At 35.3% G+C, this 19690-nt stretch overlaps 2 protein-coding genes and 1 long non-coding RNA gene across 3 annotated transcripts in view; 2 read left to right on the top strand and 1 right to left on the bottom strand.

The window, feature by feature from the left end:
* The window catches only part of LOC122411878 (titin homolog), a 1333995-nt gene that overhangs the window by 779733 nt on the left and 534572 nt on the right, over positions 1–19690 (bottom strand). The gene's annotated exons all lie outside the window — the stretch shown is intronic.
* Positions 633–1756, top strand: LOC122411895 (uncharacterized). The gene is made up of 3 exons (XR_006261255.1): positions 633–733; positions 939–1526; positions 1613–1756. It is a non-coding gene; the product is annotated as an uncharacterized lncRNA (long non-coding RNA).
* LOC122411876 (uncharacterized) lies at positions 8480–12551 on the top strand. The gene is made up of 9 exons (XM_043420957.1): positions 8480–8538; positions 9263–9325; positions 9754–9894; positions 9986–10321; positions 10430–10558; positions 10637–10774; positions 10878–11003; positions 11115–11430; positions 11625–12551. Exons 1-9 carry the CDS (start codon positions 8494–8496, stop codon positions 11813–11815), a joined length of 1485 nt encoding a protein of 494 aa, XP_043276892.1. The 5' UTR covers positions 8480–8493; the 3' UTR covers positions 11816–12551.

Here is a 19690-nt window from a genome sequence, read left to right as displayed (position 1 = left end):
TCCGCACACGATCGAACGCAAAGAACTAAATTTGATATATTATGTTATTTATTATTTTTAACAGCTGTCTGAATCCTCCAAACAAAGTAACGAGAGTGGAAAAAGTATGTATAGATACACAGCCACAATGGTATGGGACGTGATAGAAACAAGGCCTCATAGCGATGAAGATTACAAGGTAAACATTTGTGTACATATCTATTTTATTCCGCAATAATCTACAATATATCGGTAACAATCATAGTTCTTTTTTTTTTTAAACTGGAATAGGAATACAATCTTATAGAACGTACACTGAGCAATGCCTCAACCGTCGAATTAATTGAAGAGGATGAACCAAGCGCAGTGATTACACCGAGTACAATTGAACGGAAAAAAAAATTGATTGGCTTCGACGACTACAAATTGGTGAGAACGATAGCATTACATTCTGCTCAAAGAATCATCGCCCCGCTGAAAGATAATCAGGTAAGAAATGGGTTTCTAATAAAACATTTTACGCACATTTTAAACAATTAATCGACTACAATAAACGTATTGCACTGAAATAAGGGTTTTAACAAAGCAGTACTTGGCAAGGACCGAAATAATAACGTACTGGTAAACCGAGACTAAGGAATTATCCCAGTGAAGATTGACTCAACGACCTTTCATGAAAATTAACATGTGGAAGCCCACTAATATTCTCATTTTGCACTTTCAATATACCAACCTGGATATAATCGCTGACTCAGTAAGCATATATCATAGTACCTCTATAATCTATTAAAATAGCATCAACAATAACAAGTTCATGTGTCGTCCGAATATAGATTTTTGTACAAAATAATGCCTGTATGGAAGAAACGCTGCCGCATAATAAATTTAAAAAATGTTTGCTTGTCCATTGCTAATATGTTATATAGTATTAATAACAGAAAAATTGTAAACGGTCGCAGGAGGAGTCACGCATGGCTCTAGAAAAATACGAGGATGGTTCCGGTAGCAGTTTCATTTATTCTATCAGGAATAGCGCAGGTGGTTTTGTAAATTGTCGACGTTGGACCAAAGCAGAATTGAATATTCATGTCTCCCAATGGGAACAGGTGCGAACAACTGAAATAATTCATCGTAAAATCGCGAATTTAAAAACAGCATCTTTCACCGCTGCAAATCAACCGGGAACATCATTCCAGGGAACGGAAAGCGGTGTGACGCCGCATAGCTTGGGAGTGAAAAAGTCATACAGCGCGTTTTTACACATGCCCATGATAGACCAGACTGTAATTAATGTAAGTAGGAAACATTTATTAAATCAATGCAATTACCATAACTTTAAAACCATAGAGGTAGAGTTTTCACGTGTTATAAACGTAACAAATTTTTCGTTACTCTAGGATCCAATTTATAAGAAGGTGTTTGAAATACTGAGGCCCCTTATCGGTAGTTGGCATATTCAGCATTCCTTCGATGGTGAAGTAGACGTCCAAAAACACGAATTACGCAAAAGATTTGAGGTGACCGAAAAATTACTGTACGATATGAAGGTATTAATCATGACATTTTAATTATGACATTATCCATGCAAAGTAAAATGTAATAAAATAATAATAAATTGTTTTATGTTTCACAGAATCTCATCGACAAAATTGACGATCCCGCCATCCTGCAGTTGTTTCAGCGATTGTTCGAGCAACCGTTCCCTCCGGAATACAGAAGAAATCATTGTTTTAACTTCAACAGCTATAGGCACAAACGCAGCAAATGCACATCGCCACCAGCGCTATTCAAAATATGCTATAATTGCGGGGAAAAGAACTTTACTCTCCGCACGTGTTACCGGTGTGCTTTATGGTACATAGGTACCGGCGGGTCCAGGAATGCCGAGACGCGTACGTGACTCGCGATTCTTCCTAAAAATGCTATATTGTTACTTTCATAGCAAAACAGAACAATAAGTCGATTTAAAAAATATGCGTTTTTTTTCTTGGTTGGCTCGTGCATGTCAAGATACTTGTCAAACCGTTCATTTAAAATTACAAATAGACAGTATGTAAGAGAATTTTTCTCAAGAACCCTGACTCATATACACTGTTCGTAAGGCTGCATGTCTAGAGATATCATCGTATATTTTTTTTATGCATTAATTATGATGAAAAAAAAAAAAAATAATTTTTTTAAACATGGTGAGTAAGTTGATCGATATGACGACAGAATGATTTTTATAAGTAAGCAATTTTTCGTTTTTCAACTTTGGCAGCAATGTAAAGTGATCGAATAATAAGTAATTTAAAAAAACACTGAGTGAGAATAGGTAATATGTGATAGCAACAAAAATGTTCCATAGCAAAAATAAATGATAAGAATAAAATATTTTTGCTAATAACAGATATTGTTACCTAATGTTTCCGTGGGCGTATTACTTTTGTAAAACTCAAAATGTTATATCACCATCTTCACGGTGAAAAAAAAGAATTTTGATTCTCATCGCAATTATGCGAATAAGGCTTCTCGCACAGATCACAATTGACGCAGACTCACGCTTTTGTACTGTTTATCTTGGTGCTTTCAAATACGATCGTACGAGTTTTTCACAGTGTGGACCAATAAACGACAAAATCAACCTACCAATTTGAAAAAAATTGAAGAACGAACAACATGAGCGGTGGCTGAATGCTTAATTTGATATAGAAAAAAGTTCCAGCATTCTAATGTAATGATAAATAAATAAATAAATAAATATTGATAAATAATATAAATATATATATATATATATTTCGTTCGATTATTTTAGTCAAAAAGAAATGAAGAATTGTGTCTGAAATTGAAAATTAACCAAGGAAGATATCTCATTTAACTTTATAATGCTTTTTTTTTATATATATATTCCAAACAATTCAATTTTTTTTCTTTCCTCATGTAGAATAAAAAATGATGGAATTTAAAACGGCTTAACCGACACAGATAAACCAATTTAAAAAAGGCTCTGTCAGAGTCTTTTTCAATCGATTAAACTGTGTAAAAGAATTTCGATTTCGAAAATTCCAAAAGTGAGGTAAGTCGACTGATCCCTATTCTTGGACATACCGGTGCAGTTCCTATTCTCTTCCTTTTATCTTGGATCATGACAAATTCTTCAAAGTAAGATTAAAAAAAAATTAAATTTTTGTGAATGTACAACTACAGATAGTGTATATATGTATATAGATTGATATATAAAAAATTATGTTCCCTTGAAACGTCGTTTCCAGAAGAAATGAAAACTCGACATAATAAGCGTCACCGCGGTAAGCAATTTAAACGGTACAAGTTTCGCGCTGAAATAATGAGGAAATATTACTGAGGCGGAGCGGTATATAGTGACGATTGCAATAATGCCGGATCTTCCGCGTAAGGGCGGGTTGTTCCAACTTCTAGGTAGCTTATCTGGCGGGTAAAAGCATTGACTTGTAGACCTTTAACTGTCAGATAGGCTTACCTAGAAGTTGGAACAACCCGCCCTAAAAGCGAGTAGTTGTCGACGATCGAAGACAATATACATATATGTGCATATATAGAAACACTAAGGAGCCTTTGTCAGCCATATTAGAGAATTTCATCGAAACGTACGTGTACGAATAGTGAAGTGTCGCGCATTCTGATAAAAGTATGGAAAATAGTTGAATAAATATGCGAAAAAACGATACTAAATTGTGCTTACGGCCCACTAAAGTATAAAGAACTTCCGACCTTCTATTATTCGCACGATCTAAACGGTATAATCCTTGCTTTAAGTGAATGTTTAACCAATACTCAGCGTAAGAAAACCGGTAATGAAATATGGCGAACACGTGTGATGTAGAAAATGGCAACTCTGATGAAACAATTAAATATTGTTGTGTTTCACTAAAGAACAGTGGCAAAACGAAAGTAATACCAGTTTCCGCAATATCGTACAAGCTGAATGGACAGTCAAAAAAATGTACCGGCAATTTTATAAAGAAATTTGTGAAAAATCCTAACCAAACAACTCCGCTCAGAGTACTTGTAAATAGCGACGAAAAAGAACTAACGTATGAGAAAATCGACATAATCAAAATTGGCCGTAAGAATAAAAATTTATTATGTAACTAGAAAACATACGGACAATTGATTACAACTTTTGTTTAATTAATTTGTATTGTATGTACAGAATCAATTGAAGAATGCCAAGAGCGTCTGAAAAATGTGGAATCGTCACTGGGACGCGGACACCGAATCATAAAAAAGAAAAATTTGAACGACTCATCGTTGGTGACATACTCCCCTAAGGGAAATGAGGCGAAAGCAAGGAAAGAGAAGATAAAAACGTCGACACCGCTAGATGCAGAAAAAAACGAGAACTTAAAAAAAAAGGTATGTAATTTATAAAATTGGTCATTTTTATTGACTAAAAAATTGAGAAACGAAATAATGCGAGATAATTGTACAAACTGTTTTACACCGGTACAAAAAAAAATAGGCAAACGTTTCCACATAGTTGTTGACACAATCAAAATTTTCACTAAAACCCAAAAATCGTGTTTTTAGAAAACTACAGGTTCTGCGTAGAGAAAATGGTGTCCGGTGTAGAGATGAATTTAAGAAAAAGAAATAAGTCGATACATTGAATTTTTTTTGTTGACAAAGATATTTTTCAACGTGCACATTGAAACAAAGGTACGAAATTGTGCTCAATTTTTTCCACCGGTATATAAATAGTGGTAGGAAATTGTTGAATAGTTGTTGACGCAAGGAGAAATGTAATTTGAACTGAAGATCATGTTATTAGAAAGAAAAGTTGTTCCGAAGAGAAAATAATGTCCGGTGTGAAAATATGGGAAAAAGTAAAAAATCAAAGCACTACATATTTTATAATTTTTAGTGATAGTAAGTTCTTAGAAAATAATTGCCGATAGCAAAGCGGGATGCGATATTTGATAGAAGAATGAAATGAAAAATTACGAAAGCTGGCTACGTAAGATCAAAACAGCCTGAATAATAATCTTTATGAACAACAGAAAATGGTTTATAAAAAATGTGAAGAGTACAAAGAGTACAGAACTACCGAATTCGAAGAGCTGAATTGTACCAAATTTTCTTATCTTTTATTACAAGAGTTTTCCTCATGTGGTTTGATTTATTATATCAAGGCACATTGCATGTGAACGTAGATCTTATGTTCGAAGTTTTCATTTCTATTTTCAAATATATTTTGGATTGCAAAATATTTTAAGATCATCTCAGATAGGTTTCTAAACTTACTTAAAAATGAAAATGTAGTCATTATGAAGTCTTCTTCATTTCATGCTATAGTATAATGTTTAAAAAACTTGAATTGAAAACTTAGAAATACAGGGAATTTCAAAGTCAGCAGTGCGTAGCAACTCCATGTATGAAAACTTTTCAGATATGTGCTTTTCATTTCACATACATTTATTTCAATTTATGGAAATGAGATAGAAATATTCAATGAAAGTAGTACCGTGCTGTACTCCCCATCGTGAAAAGAAACGAACACGAAGAAACACAAAAAATTTAGCGTTTAAAAAAAAGAATGCTGTGAACAAACAACAACCTCGATTAACCCTCTCGGACTGTATGTTGCTTCTACGCAACACGCTCTTCCAGGCCCAATAAAACTGCATCGGTCAGTAAGGTCGGGGTTCAAACTGCCTATTTTCATCAAGCAAGGTTAGATTGCACCATAGATATTCCTAAACCAAGAGATAAACTGCTTTAACCCATCGAAATATCAATATGAAGTCGGCGTTTCATGTTGAGTTGGCGTTGTGTGAAAAGGTGCTTTAGGTATCGCAAAAGAAAAGTGAGTACTCATTTTTTTTCGTACTCCAAACGTTATTTCCTTTCAAAGGGAAGCTAATATGATGTATTTAAGGTATTCGGTGCTAGATTCATTCGTAAATTTTTCTGATTTTGCTCCCCAAGGACCCGGTGCTGTGCGCAGCGAGCATTCAAAAATTCATATTTCCCAAAAAAAAAAAAACTGAAATGTCACAATGGATTCGGTAACTAGAAAGTATTTTGAAATAAAATTATGAAGGGAATCATTTTCCATCAACGCGAAATAGGTCTCGGTCTGAGAGGGTTAATGAAATAAAAGATACATTTATTCAATGAAAGTACAACTGAAACTCACCCACAGTTGAAGTTGCAACGAAAAGTATTTGCACTTTACTAGTGATGTTTCAGGATATGGTGACGCGGTCGCCATTGTAGTAATGAGGGAGTAACGCTAACGTGGCGCAGAGAATGAATATTAATAGAAACCACATGAAGGGTAAAACGACATCAGAAATAATATTAACGATAACGAACCAGTGCTAGGAATTATATCGGTAATGGAATTGATAATTTAATTGCGACCAAAAAAATAATGTCGGAGCTAAGAAATCACCAAACTAGTATTAACGTGTACATAAAGTTCGAAATCTACGGTTCAGACGGGACTGAAGAAGAGACGTGTGAACAGTGAAACGCTGAAATGGTGGAGGGGAACCTAACCCTATTGAAAAGTTACCTCTCCACCAGACCTCAGCTCACTGGCAATGTAGAACGCACCAATGTGAAGTAGTATTATGAAAGCATTCCCCAGGAGAACGGGTCCGCGGGGCGGCAGGAGTACTCGTGGACATCTGCTTAATGCCATAAAAAAATTCTAAATCTAACCATGCAAAATTTATTATCGTTCAAAGTGAAATTTGAGAAAAAATTTGCTGTTATTTAACGATTTGGACAATACTATCAGTTTCATACTTCGTTTCGTTTTTCAAATAATGGCGGCTATTTCAGAGTACGGCAATTCTTGAAGCAAACACCTATTTTTATGTATTTAATTTTAACACTCATACATTTGGAACTATCGACATTAAGATACATTTATTTCGAATCTTTTAGAATAGAACAAAAATTATGATGACGATGAGTCCAAAAAATGCGTATTTTTATTGCCTCGTAGTACATGTAATCCTTTAAAAGCAAATTGGGATCAGTATTATTGTTCAACTGTGCACAGTGATTTTTTTAAAAATAATATTCATTGTAAAGTTTTTTAATGTTGGTTTCATTTGACTCGCTTTGTAAGTCAAATGTGAGACAACGTGAGATAACGATAGTAACAGAAAACATCGACACATCGAGTAATTACGCCAGTAAAACGAAGATTTTCGTGATATATAATTCTTTGATAAACGTCATTTTCCTTGTTTTTTTACGGACCCTATGATTTATTTAATAACTTTTTTTGGCAACGTATGTAATCGTTAACACTGCATATTTATGGCTGAAATCTCTATTGGAGCAGCATTTCAATAAACCGTGAGCTAAATTTCGGAACTGTATCGATTATTTATTGGTTCAATTAGTCGGTAATGTGCTTTCAAATTTCTTAGGTGTTTTCCTATATACTATTGAATAGAAAAATATCAAATTCGTCTCTAATATTACAGTTCGTAATCTTAAGACGAATTTTTCCGAATTATAACATAATTAGCAATGCTTGTTTCAATAAACGTGGCAAAATTATTTCTACTGATAACAGATAAACATACTCTTTAGTTGCTTTAAGGAAACATTAGTTTTATTATCAATCATTTCGCTCGACGTTATTATTTTGGCACGAGTAAACGAAGAAATTTATTCGAATAATATTTCGTTGCACTATGATGAATTTGTTCGGCTGCGCCACTGTTTTGTTGGTTTGACGAATTATTCACTCCAACGATTATAATTTATTTGGTTCCATTAAAAAACAAAACATTATTGAACTTGTTGAAGAAAATATTTTGGTTCATGCAAATTGATTTAGTTTTGGATAATAAACTCAGTTTTCGTGTAGTCGTTGTCATCACGTTATAATGCAAACTAGAGTTATACTATTATAATTACTCTCCTGCAGCAAAAACAGACAGCCAATTTGGACATGACAATATAATCACTCTACAATACAATTCATAGTACAACAGAGAAGATTGAAAAACCCCATAAACATTTTCCAAAAGAAAATTTTAGCTGAAAGTTCCACGTAAGATTGTATGGTTGTTTCAGAAAATGCTTTTAAAAGCGAGGCAGAATGTTGCTATGGGTGTAATGCAGAGCGTTAAAGATGCAGCTAGCAGGAAAAGAGTAAAATTTTTACGTAATTCATGAGTATTGAAGACGGTAGATGTAAACGGTACACATACGAGAAATGATTCTTCGATAAATTTTAAGGCCGGCGCGAAATTACCAGTTAGCAACAAGTGGAAGAAGATGAGGATTTCATTCAGTAAAAGGAGCAAAGGTGAAATAAAAAAGTCAATTTCAAAAGACTTGAGTGCAAAAGAAAACCGGATTGCAACAAACGATACTGAAAGTGATAACAATGAAACTGATACCAGTTCAAAATTGGAAGACGTGGCTCGCAGCCGACCGAGTAAAGACAGAAACAGCAACGAATACGAAAAGATTGCCAATTCTATGGACTCGAGCACAGTCACGTGGAAAAATACATCAGACATGGGACCGGATCCCCGCAGTGAAGCATACAGAACGGAAATAAATGTACGTATATTGATACACGAATGTATGAGTCCTTGTATGTAGTTCCACCCACTCGTGATCCAGGCAATATTTTTCGTATGGTGGAAATTTGTTTTTGGCTAAAAGTTGAAGTTCTTGATGTGAATCAAATCATAACCTCAAATGTATATGTGTTTATGACTATTAATATAACTAATTTAATTCTTCGAGAAAGAAATTCCATATTTTATGAGCACAGGAATGAAATGTTTTGAGAATGATATCACAATGGGAGATATATCTGTGGTAACGATATGATTAGAACGAAAAACTTCCATTTTGATTAGCAAAAAAACTAAAATCAATGTTATGAAAATTTTGAAAAAAATGAGTCCGCAGCGCACCAGCATAAAAATTCGCGAAATTTGCCACATTTGTGTTGATTTTTTTTTTAACAAAAAGAATATGGCTGTACAAATAGAATAGAGAATATCATCTTTAACAAAAAAAAACGTAATTTATATCACGATCTTTCATCTCATAAAAGATTCATCGATAAATCGGTTCAGTGGTTATTAATTGAAAAACAGACAAACATTTTTTAGCGAACAAATATATATATATATTCAGTTTTACTTATAATTGGAAGTGATCTGGGACTCTGCCACGCGGGATACATTGAAATGCTTCATTTATATGTTTATGTTCACCGATGTTTAAGAAAAATGGTGCGAAGTAGTATGACAAAACCGTTATCAATCCGCAGATAAGCAACTCAAACTCTGACAGCAATGAGGACGAGACCAACCTTGAGAACAACAACGTGGAAGTAAGTACATTTATACCATTGGAATAAATGCATGTGGAGTGAATAATTTGTTTCCCTTTAAATACGAGAATGCTAATATCACTGAGAAATGAAGCAATTTTCTGAACAGTAATTAGAAAAAGCTACAACGAGTGACCATTCACATCAAAGTATTGTGCATACGTATAATAAAACTTTTTTTATGTCGCCACATGCCTACGGTGATGTGTAATGAAAGACGATGCTGTCTAAACGATATCGGTAATGAAGTAATGAAACGTCGCAAGTATTCGCAATCTTTATCTCCGTCGTTGCAAATGCAATTTTCGATGAACGTCGTTTTTTTTATATACCTCAGCGAACCGCAATATTAATAAAATGTTCCACTCGTAGAGAACGTAGTTGATTATCTGTAAAGGTGAACGAAAAATAATGAATCATATTTGCAGCTAACAATACAACAAAACATGGGTGATCGCTATGATGGGAAACCGCTGCTAACGAGTGCAATAACTTTCAAAAACCCAACTCCCCTATCGATGGAATCGATGATACAAACACTAGCTTCTTCAGTAGAACTCGTACGCGATGTACGGAATAGATAAATGTCAATTAAAAATTTGAAACATATTTATTATAACAACAGGTTTGTAGTAGCTTAAATGAATAAATAATTTGCAGTCACAAAGCAACATCGAATTTACGAAGAAACTAAAAAAATTAGTGGAAGATACAAATCTGAAGGAAAACGAAGAACCAAAAAAAGTTACCGGTAACATGGATGGGAAATGTGCAGAACCTCCTCAAGAGGAGGTTTTTGAGGAGAATCCTCAAAAGGAGGTTTTAGAGGAGAATCCTCAAGAGGAGGTTTTTGAGAAGAATCCTCAAGAGGAGGATTTTGAGAAGAATCCTCAAGAAGAGGTTTTTGAGGAGAATCCTCAAGAGGAGGTTTTTGAGGAGAATCATCAAAATCCAAGGATGCGGCCAGTGGCTTTTACATCTCGAGCAAATGAACAAGTGAGTCATGACGATAAGAAAAATGTGTTATGTTTTGAAACGTTGTAATACCGATATGTAAGATATTTTGTAATGTGTGTAATCGAATGGTATTGTGATGATCGATAGGATTCGGAAGATTCTAGCGGTATGATGGATGAATTAAGCGACTCGTTCCAGCAAACGGTTGGAGCAACTCGTGACAAGAAATTAGAGCTAAAAAAATCAGGAAATAAAAAAGCGGAGATGAGGAAAACGGTATTACATATTTCTCTGAATACCAGTTGAGACACGAGATATGAAATAGATGCGTAACATGCCCCGTTTTCGTTGCAGATATCGGTGAAAGGGAAAAAATGTACTTCCATCGTAAACGTTACAAAACCGAATTACTTGAAAACAGTTGAATCATCCAGACGGACTCGACAAAACACAACAATCGAACTGAATGCTTCAACATCGCAAACCAATCAAGTGAGTCATGGCGATAAGAAATATATGTTATGATGAAAGACTTTATGATACCGGTACATTAGATATATTATGCATTACGAAACGGTATTGCAATGATTGGTAGGATTCTCAATCTTCCATCGATACGGAGGACGAAAGAGATTCAATTCAGAAAACGGCAGAAACAATACGTCAGAAGGATGCGGAAATAAATAAATTGAAGAAAGAGAACGTAAAGATGAAAAAAATGGTATTATGCTTTTATTCAACATCTGTGGCAACATTAAATAGTTATTAAAGCAGTGCCCCCGTGTGGAAATAAGAAAATTTATTTATGCTAAACCTTTTCTATCATTTTAAGCTGGAAAATGTAGCAAAAGTTTTTAATATAACATTACCGGAAGAGAACAAAGAAAATCAACAATCTAGGGCAGTCATTGAAATCCCAGAGCCAAAAAAAGGAGAAAATACGATAACGATGTTTGGACATTCTTGGATTAGTGAAATCGTAAATTCATCAGCGACGTTTGCCAACAATGTAAATAACCGAATCTCTGCATTGTTGAGAGCTCTGTGGCCAGATACAAAAACCAGAATCAAACTGGTCATGAAACAACGCAAAGGCAACAAAAAAGATTCGATCGTAATTCCAGAAAAAACATTCAATGCTATAAAAGGTGAGTAGACATTTGTTAAGATGGAATTTGTGACATGAAACGATGTTATGATGTACTAGTAGCATGAACGCGGCAGAAATAACTGCCATAATATTCAATAAGGACTTGTATTTTGGAGCAATAACAATGTTGAATTTACGATTCTTCTTATACATCTCGTCAAAAATGGACAATCAAAATTGTTCGGTTCACAGATATGACCGAATTACTCAACACCCGTAAAGTCCTAGATATGAGAGATATGAAAACTCTGCAAGATTACAAGCGAGTTATATCGCGCCTCATCAAGTGCCAACGTCAGCGATACGCAGAACAGGCAAAAAAACCGAAAAAGACGACCACCAAAGAAATAAGCTCCCCGTTACCAATCGGAAAGAAAAAGTAATATCTATATACCTTATCTAATAAACAAGAATGTCGTACCACTTGTGTGTCCACGTTCCCGTTACTGCATTCTTTGTACTTCTTTTTTGCCGTCGTTATTTATATAAAACTTTCCATGAGTTGCATTTTACAGTTATTTCTTGAAATTTTCCACCGAGGAAAATTAAATCATCGTGATATGCCTCTCAAACAATTAATTACCCAAAATATTTACAATATAACATTCAATATGAAATCGTTACGTATATTGTAAAAGAAATTTTTTACAAGTAGTTTAAGGTGATTTATCAGTTGTTCAGTAGATGAAAACCCTGCTGCATTGTTTATTCCGGGTAGCTTGATATTTGAAAGAAACTATGGGTTATACACGCTATTCTCATTTTATCAAAAAACATTATGACCGTACCAAATATTTAAGACTGACTTCTACATTAAGTTTTAAAAGTGAAATGAAAATATAAAATAATATTTTGAGACTGACTCGTACGTTAAGTTTCAAAAATCAAATGGAAGTTTAAAATAATTATGAATGCAGCATAGAGTTAGGCGAGAGTAATGGTTATTTTATATAAAGGTAAAGACACAATACGGGTAACGTCTGTCTGCACGTCAAAACATAAAACAATCGCGACAAAACTGTTTAGTCCTGGAAACATAGAAATTACATATTTATCGGTACAGAATAATATAAAATGTGTAAATACACATTGTAGTGATTTCTCGTAAAAGTTAGAATAATAAGCGAAATAAAACAAATATGAAAAAGTATTTTTTTCATAATTGTACAATGATGTCACATGGAATGTTTCATACATCGACGTCATTTGTGGTTCTGACGTATGTTGAATATGAGAAAACGCGATATTATCAACAATTTAAACTTGACATATCTACTAATGATCTCTACACACTGCGCACAATTAGCAATGAGCGACGAGCAATAACCATAACTAATCAAATAATGGAAGAAAAACGCATTGATACTAAGAATACCATAGATGACAAACTCACAAAAAAAATAACATTCCTTGAATGCGCTCTTTGAGGAACATACATATGTGACTAAAAGAAAAAAAAGAATTCTTGTATAAGGAATGAACTTTGAAAGTAATTATTGTAGAAATGTAAGTATGACGACTTCGACTCCATGGCTGATAGAAAAAAAACATTGTAAAAATTATCGCGCTTCCGTGTAACCCTTGGAAACTGATTTTTTGTCAATCGATTTTTAAACTCAAGGTACGTATAGAGAATCAAAAAAAAATATTAGCACTTATCGATAAAACTGTTTAGAATCCTTCGTGATTTACAACATGTATTTTAGTTAAGGTAGCGTTTCTAGATTTATCGAGACTCTTATTGTGAAAAAATATATAAATGAACATTGTGTCACCCTTTCCCAAACATTCCAAGAGCAACAAAATAAATAATATTGCTCTTGGTCTCATCAAAACTCCCCACAGTTCGCTTTCTTACAATCAGAGTACACTATTATCCCAATGCAAAAAAATAACTCGGACTGAATAAAACGGTTCGAAATGGGAATGAATACCGATTCTATTCGGTATCAATACCAAAGCTCCGTGAGTTCGAAATGGGAATGAATACCGATTCTATTCGGTATCGATACCGAAGCTCCGTGGGTTAGAAATGGGAATGAATACCGATTCTATTCGGTATCGATACCGAAGCTCCGTGGGTTCGAAATGGGAATGAATACCGATTCTATTCGGTATCGATACCGAAGCTCCGTGGGTTCGAAATGGGAATGAATACCGATTCTATTCGGTATCAATACCCAAGCTCCGTGGGTTCGAAATGGGAATGAATACCGATTCTATTCGGTATCAATACCAAAGCTCCGTGGGTTCGAAATGGGAATGAATACCGATTCTATTCGGTATCGATACCGAAGCTCCGTGGGTTCGAAATGGGAATGAATACCGATTCTATTCGGTATCAATACCAAAGCTCCGTGGGTTCGCAATGGGAATGAATACCGATTCTATTCGGTATCAATACCAAAGCTCCGTGGGTTCGAAATGGGAATGAATACCGATTCTATTCGGTATCAATACCAAAGCTCCGTGGGTTCGAAATGGGAATGAATACCGATTCTATTCGGTATCGATACCGAAGCTCCGTGGGTTCGAAATGGGAATGAATACCGATTCTATTCGGTATCGATACCGAAGCTCCGTGGGTTCGAAATGGGAATGAATACCGATTCTATTCGGTATCGATACCGAAGCTCCGTGGGTTCGAAATGGGAATGAATACCGATTCTATTCGGTATCAATACCCAAGCTCCGTGGGTTCGAAATGGGAATGAATACCGATTCTATTCGGTATCAATACCAAAGCTCCGTGGGTTCGAAATGGGAATGAATACCGATTCTATTCGGTATCGATACCGAAGCTCCGTGGGTTCGAAATGGGAATGAATACCGATTCTATTCGGTATCAATACCAAAGCTCCGTGGGTTCGCAATGGGAATGAATACCGGAAAGTTTCGGAAGAAAAAGTACCAAACGATACCGATACCGGATACCGAAATATTATGGTATCACGATCAGCCAGGGTGGGAGTCAAAAAATAAAATGAATGGCACAGTATATAAATTTTATAGTTTGCAGATTTTTGCTGTATTTCAATGATCCAAATCTATAGTATTAGAGTGGAAAGTTGTTAGAAGTCATGATGTCACATTAAAATCACATAGCGCACATAACATTCAGAAATTCTGTAGGTTTCCATGATGTTGGCAGGTATTATACTTAATCGTAATCGAAAACTGAGCAACTGTACACTTATCGTAATGAATGTTTTCACCAATAATTCCACATTTGCAGTTTGCAGAATAGGAATACTCAACATACACGTCATTTCATAAGTATTGTTGTCAATATTTGTGTTTGCCTACCGCATTCCGAAGATTCAAATTTTCATATTATCAGCAAAAAAAGCATCCAAAGACTTTTTGGAACAAGTTTCAAAATTTATTACTCGACAGACCAGGTGGAAAAAGAATAACTACACTTATATCAAGACCAGAAACTGTTTTGAGAATCTGTTGTACAAAATGTGCGATTGATGATCATAATTGGAAACCTCTTGAATCACGTTACCACAATCTGCATGAAGAAATAGTAGAAAATCATAGGACACATATTAGGCAACCAATTAATAATATGCATCGATCCGCTGCAAATCGATGGAGTCAAAACAAGGATCGGAAAGAGCAGAGCCATAGTTAAAAAGAAAAAAGACAGCGAAATTGAAAGAGAACAGAAATCAAAATTGTTTCATGTATCTGTGCATTAGTTTCTGAAGACAGTAATTTCAGATCTATTCAGAAATAAGTAGGTGAAGACTTTAGTAATGAATATCTTCGTTAATATATTCCAGTCGGAACCAAAAAGCTAAAAGATTGGCATACCTGCTATTTCACAGAAATATCAAAGTTCATAGGTACTTGCTACGTACCAGTTATACAGACTTTGGTGCTATAGGGAAAAACACTTCAAAATTACATGAACCACATTTTTGAAACTTATTATGACACATTCAAAAAAACAGTGACAGATACGATGCATGTTGAAGCAAGCAAAATGCTGTAATTTTGTGTGTTTCCATGGTTATCCGCAGACAAAATATTTGATCACGTCCAAAAATGATCAGGTGTAGACTTACAGGCATGAATTTTTCAACCCACAATGCCAATCGCAAACATGGTCTGGAAATATTCAATATACATTTTTCGGAGCTTGGAAAAATCCGTCACAATACATGTCGCTTCATCACTTTGTCGAACTTTAGAGGTGTTCATTGCATTTCGAAGATACAAATTTTAATATCATGAAAATTAAGCACCCAATGACTTATTGAAATAAATTTCCAAATTTATCATGTAACAACTCAAGTGAATATATCTATGCATTTACATGGCTCAAAGATTTTTCAAAACTTGGGTGTATGAACAAGCAATTATGAAAGCTTTTTGTTATAAATATTTCAAATTATCTTGTTGAAATTAATATAAAAAAAATAGAAATATGAATATCTCTCGTATTGTCTGGAGAACAAATAGAAATTGGTATGACAATACACTGTAAGCTAAGGAGGTGGAAAAAAGGGACCGGTGAACACAGCCAAACTAAATGAAAGAAATTATGACAACAATACATTGAATTACTTGACCAAAGTTTTTTAAAATTTATTTGAATTCGTTTACACACAACCATCCACCTCTTTCTTTAATGTAATTACACAACATAGAATTTCTGTTTGGAAAGAACGTTTTAGAGGTTATAATGAACGAACGTTTTTTTTCTCATTGTTATTATTATTATTATTCAACACTAATTAGTCACGTCATTAATAATATCGATTCCTTCCACTTTTAAATAACCACTTTTATTTTTCTACACTCTGCACGCAACAGCACTCCGGCGGTCATAACCTCAAACGTCAACATGACGCGAAATCTCGCAAATTTGCTATCTATGTATATATTATGATATCGAAGTAGAACAGATAATTCTTAATTTTCACGACACATTATTCACGTTTTCACTTCTCAACATTTTACTCACTCTCAGTACACTGTATGAGATCAATTAATCGACTTTTGAGGTTTTATTTATTATAGATATTATTGTCGTGAATTGGGCTCGAAACTTATTGGAACTTCTTTTATGAAAAAAATAAAATTGATTATATCCACTGCTATTTCCAATAATGTTTTATTTATTTAAACGAAATTTGCAAATCTTGCACCGTTGATCCACGGGGCTACGATCGCAATCACTTTATAATAACATAACAGACGATAACAGACGGTATACAAGAAAACATTGAGGACTATCAGAAACTTTCTCATCGGCGATTGGTCGAGACGGATAGATTCTCACCGGTGATTGGTTATGATGGGCATCAAGAAGCCCTTGTATGTATCGGTCTGAACCCATATACGGATACGTCAGCTGCGTAAATGTATTGGTACTTTTTGCATAATCTTGAGCCCGTGCAAAGTTTTTTCTCAGCAATTACGCCACCGATCATGCTGATTTTGGGCGCAATAGAAAGAGAATTTCTTAATTAGCTAAAAGTTCAATTTTCAAATTGCGACATAACTCCTGAGCTTCGCAATTCAAGAAAATGACATGTCGATTTTACCCCCACCACCGCGAATCGTTTTATTCAGAGATAATATAGTCTCGGCGAGAGCCTCGGGCTAGCAGACGACAGGGCTGTCAATATACTTGTCCCGAGACTCTACCGAGTCTCTTGATGGCTCGTTCCATACGTCACCGTGGCGGATAAACGGGAAATTCAACTGTTGAAATTCATCGCCAAAGATACCCCAATTCCAATGAGTTTTCGTACGTGGGAATTGTATGAATATCTAATGTTACCGGCGACATCGAAACACGTGTGGTCAATCAAGACATCAACGCAGCTGGAAAAACCTCGATATGTGATCCTGGCATTCCAAATAGGACGAAAGAATAATAAGAGGCAAAATGCGAGTAATTTTGATGATTGCAACGTTACTGATGTAAAATTATACTTGAATTCACAATGCTATCCTTATGGTAATATGAATTTGAATATAGAACAAAATCAGTATGCAGTACTGTACGATATGTATACAAACTTTCAACCAATGTACTACAATAAGGAGGCCGAACCATGGCTTACAATCCTGAATCGTTGAATACAATCCTGTGAGTGGTGGGGTGAGAAAATTGGTATAAAACCGTACCATCAACTTCTTCAGCCAACAGTCATCATGGATTTTGTCATCGATCTACAAGGCTTCAAGGACCCATCAATGAGTTTATACTGAAAGAAATTTCAATCATTCGTGCGGACGTGAAGAATGCTGAACCTCTCACACTTTTCTTCGCACCACCGTATGCATGGGATTCTCTGCCAACAAAGTATAAAACGACAAACAAATGGCTGGAACGTAATTTCCATGGATTATCATGGGATTTTGGCGTAATACCATACGATGCTGCAAGAGGAATAATTCAAACTATCTTACGCGGCGCTCATACCATCTTCGTAAAAGGCGGCGAAAAGTCTTTATGGCTGACGAACTTTTTGGATCTGTCAACGGAGATTGTCGATTTGGAGACTTTGGACTGCCCATCGTTGAAAAAACTGCCGAAAAGTCCATCGAAATGCGACGATCATACCGACCAATCGAAATTCAATTGTGCAACGATGAATGTAAAATCTTTGAAAAGCTGGTTATATGTATATCATGCATTGTGCAAACGAGGGATTTTTGAATAAACAAAACATTTTTTTTCCATATATGAGTGTGTGTTTTTTTATTTTATATAATACTCTTCCTTATCCTCCTCCTCCTCCTCCTCCTCCTCTTTCAACACTACTCACACTTCATCGAAGATTTACATATACTATTTACATTTTTTCTATTTGTTGAGAAACATTAAACTTCTCTTTGACAAAATTTGATGGCCTTCAAATCGCCACCGAGATACTTCATATAAAGTTCCCCGTTATGAGCTGTGTCCAGGAGTTTCTTGAATGTAGCAGGATGCTGATCGAATGCCGTTACGACTCGTGGCGGCAGGAATATGTTGAATTCATTCTTGATTTCGGCAACGTATCTTTTGCCCCACTTGGTGTTTGCGATCCTGACATCCGAGACGAGATATTCCCCATCGACTTCGAGCTCGTTCAACTTCTTAGTAGGAAGATATTCGGACTTTGCGATGATGTCGTTTATTGCGGCGAACTCCATTTTACGATGAATATAGTTTTTTTGAGATTTTTCTACAAAGAGCAAGTCTTGACTCAACTTTATGAAAATGTGAAGTGATGCTTTTTTCTTCTGGACTCTGCTATTTGTAGTTTTTCCATCTATCCCTACCCCAAAACTGAATCATCCCCTTCCACACGTTTTCAAACAGGTTCAAACGTGATCCATATTGTGATCGATGCAGTCTCCTCCGGTGGTTCTTTTTTCTGTACCGGCTCAGACGGGTCATCTCTTTGATTCCACCGACATTATGAACACGTGCATTCTAAACTTGATCGAACACGTTTTGAACATCTGCATTCTAAACTTGTTCAAACACGTTCGGGCCTTCGCAACATTTCCAACAATGTCGTCGTTGAGGAGCAGGACCGTCAATATGATCATCCATCGACGATACGTTCCAATGTTCAACGCAACGACGTAACAATGCAATCTCTCTATCACATTTGTAATATTCTGGTAAACGATCCCACAGGATATCTGTATATTCACTAAAACATTGTTTAAAGACGGTAGGAGATATAATTTGGAGCTCCTCCGATGTCATTTCACAGGGATTTTTTATGCGTAGAGTCGTATAGATATTCACAAGTCGTTCCATTATGTGACACTTTTCACAATCTCGACGTTTAGGTCTACAAGAATCAATATGCGTATGTAGCCAGGGTTGATTAAAATGATCGTAGCACAATTGATATGATTGCACTTCACTATCACACTGCAAATACTTGGGTAAACGATTCCATAAAACAGGAATGAATGCACTATAATAGTTCAAAAGCAAAGCCTTCGGTAATGATTCAAGTTCATTTGCTGTTAATGCCAATGGATGTTTCGCCGGGTGGATAGCATACATACTTGCACACCTCTCCATCTCGACCTCGACTTCAGAAATGATCCCATTTTTTATTCCAATGTCTTTTAAATATTTCCCTCCCCACTTTCATCATTAGAATTTCCGTTCTACTACCCCAAATCATTTCATGATATATTTTTTAATACTCCGTCCCCCTAAAAACCCATTAAGTGATCAAGATAAATCTGGTTTGAAAAAAGTTGCGTGGGTAGGCATTTCC

Source organism: Venturia canescens, chromosome 6 (assembly GCF_019457755.1).
Source record: "Venturia canescens isolate UGA chromosome 6, ASM1945775v1, whole genome shotgun sequence".
Lineage (NCBI taxonomy): Eukaryota > Metazoa > Arthropoda > Insecta > Hymenoptera > Ichneumonidae > Venturia > Venturia canescens.
This window is presented reverse-complemented; position numbering and strand designations above follow the sequence as displayed.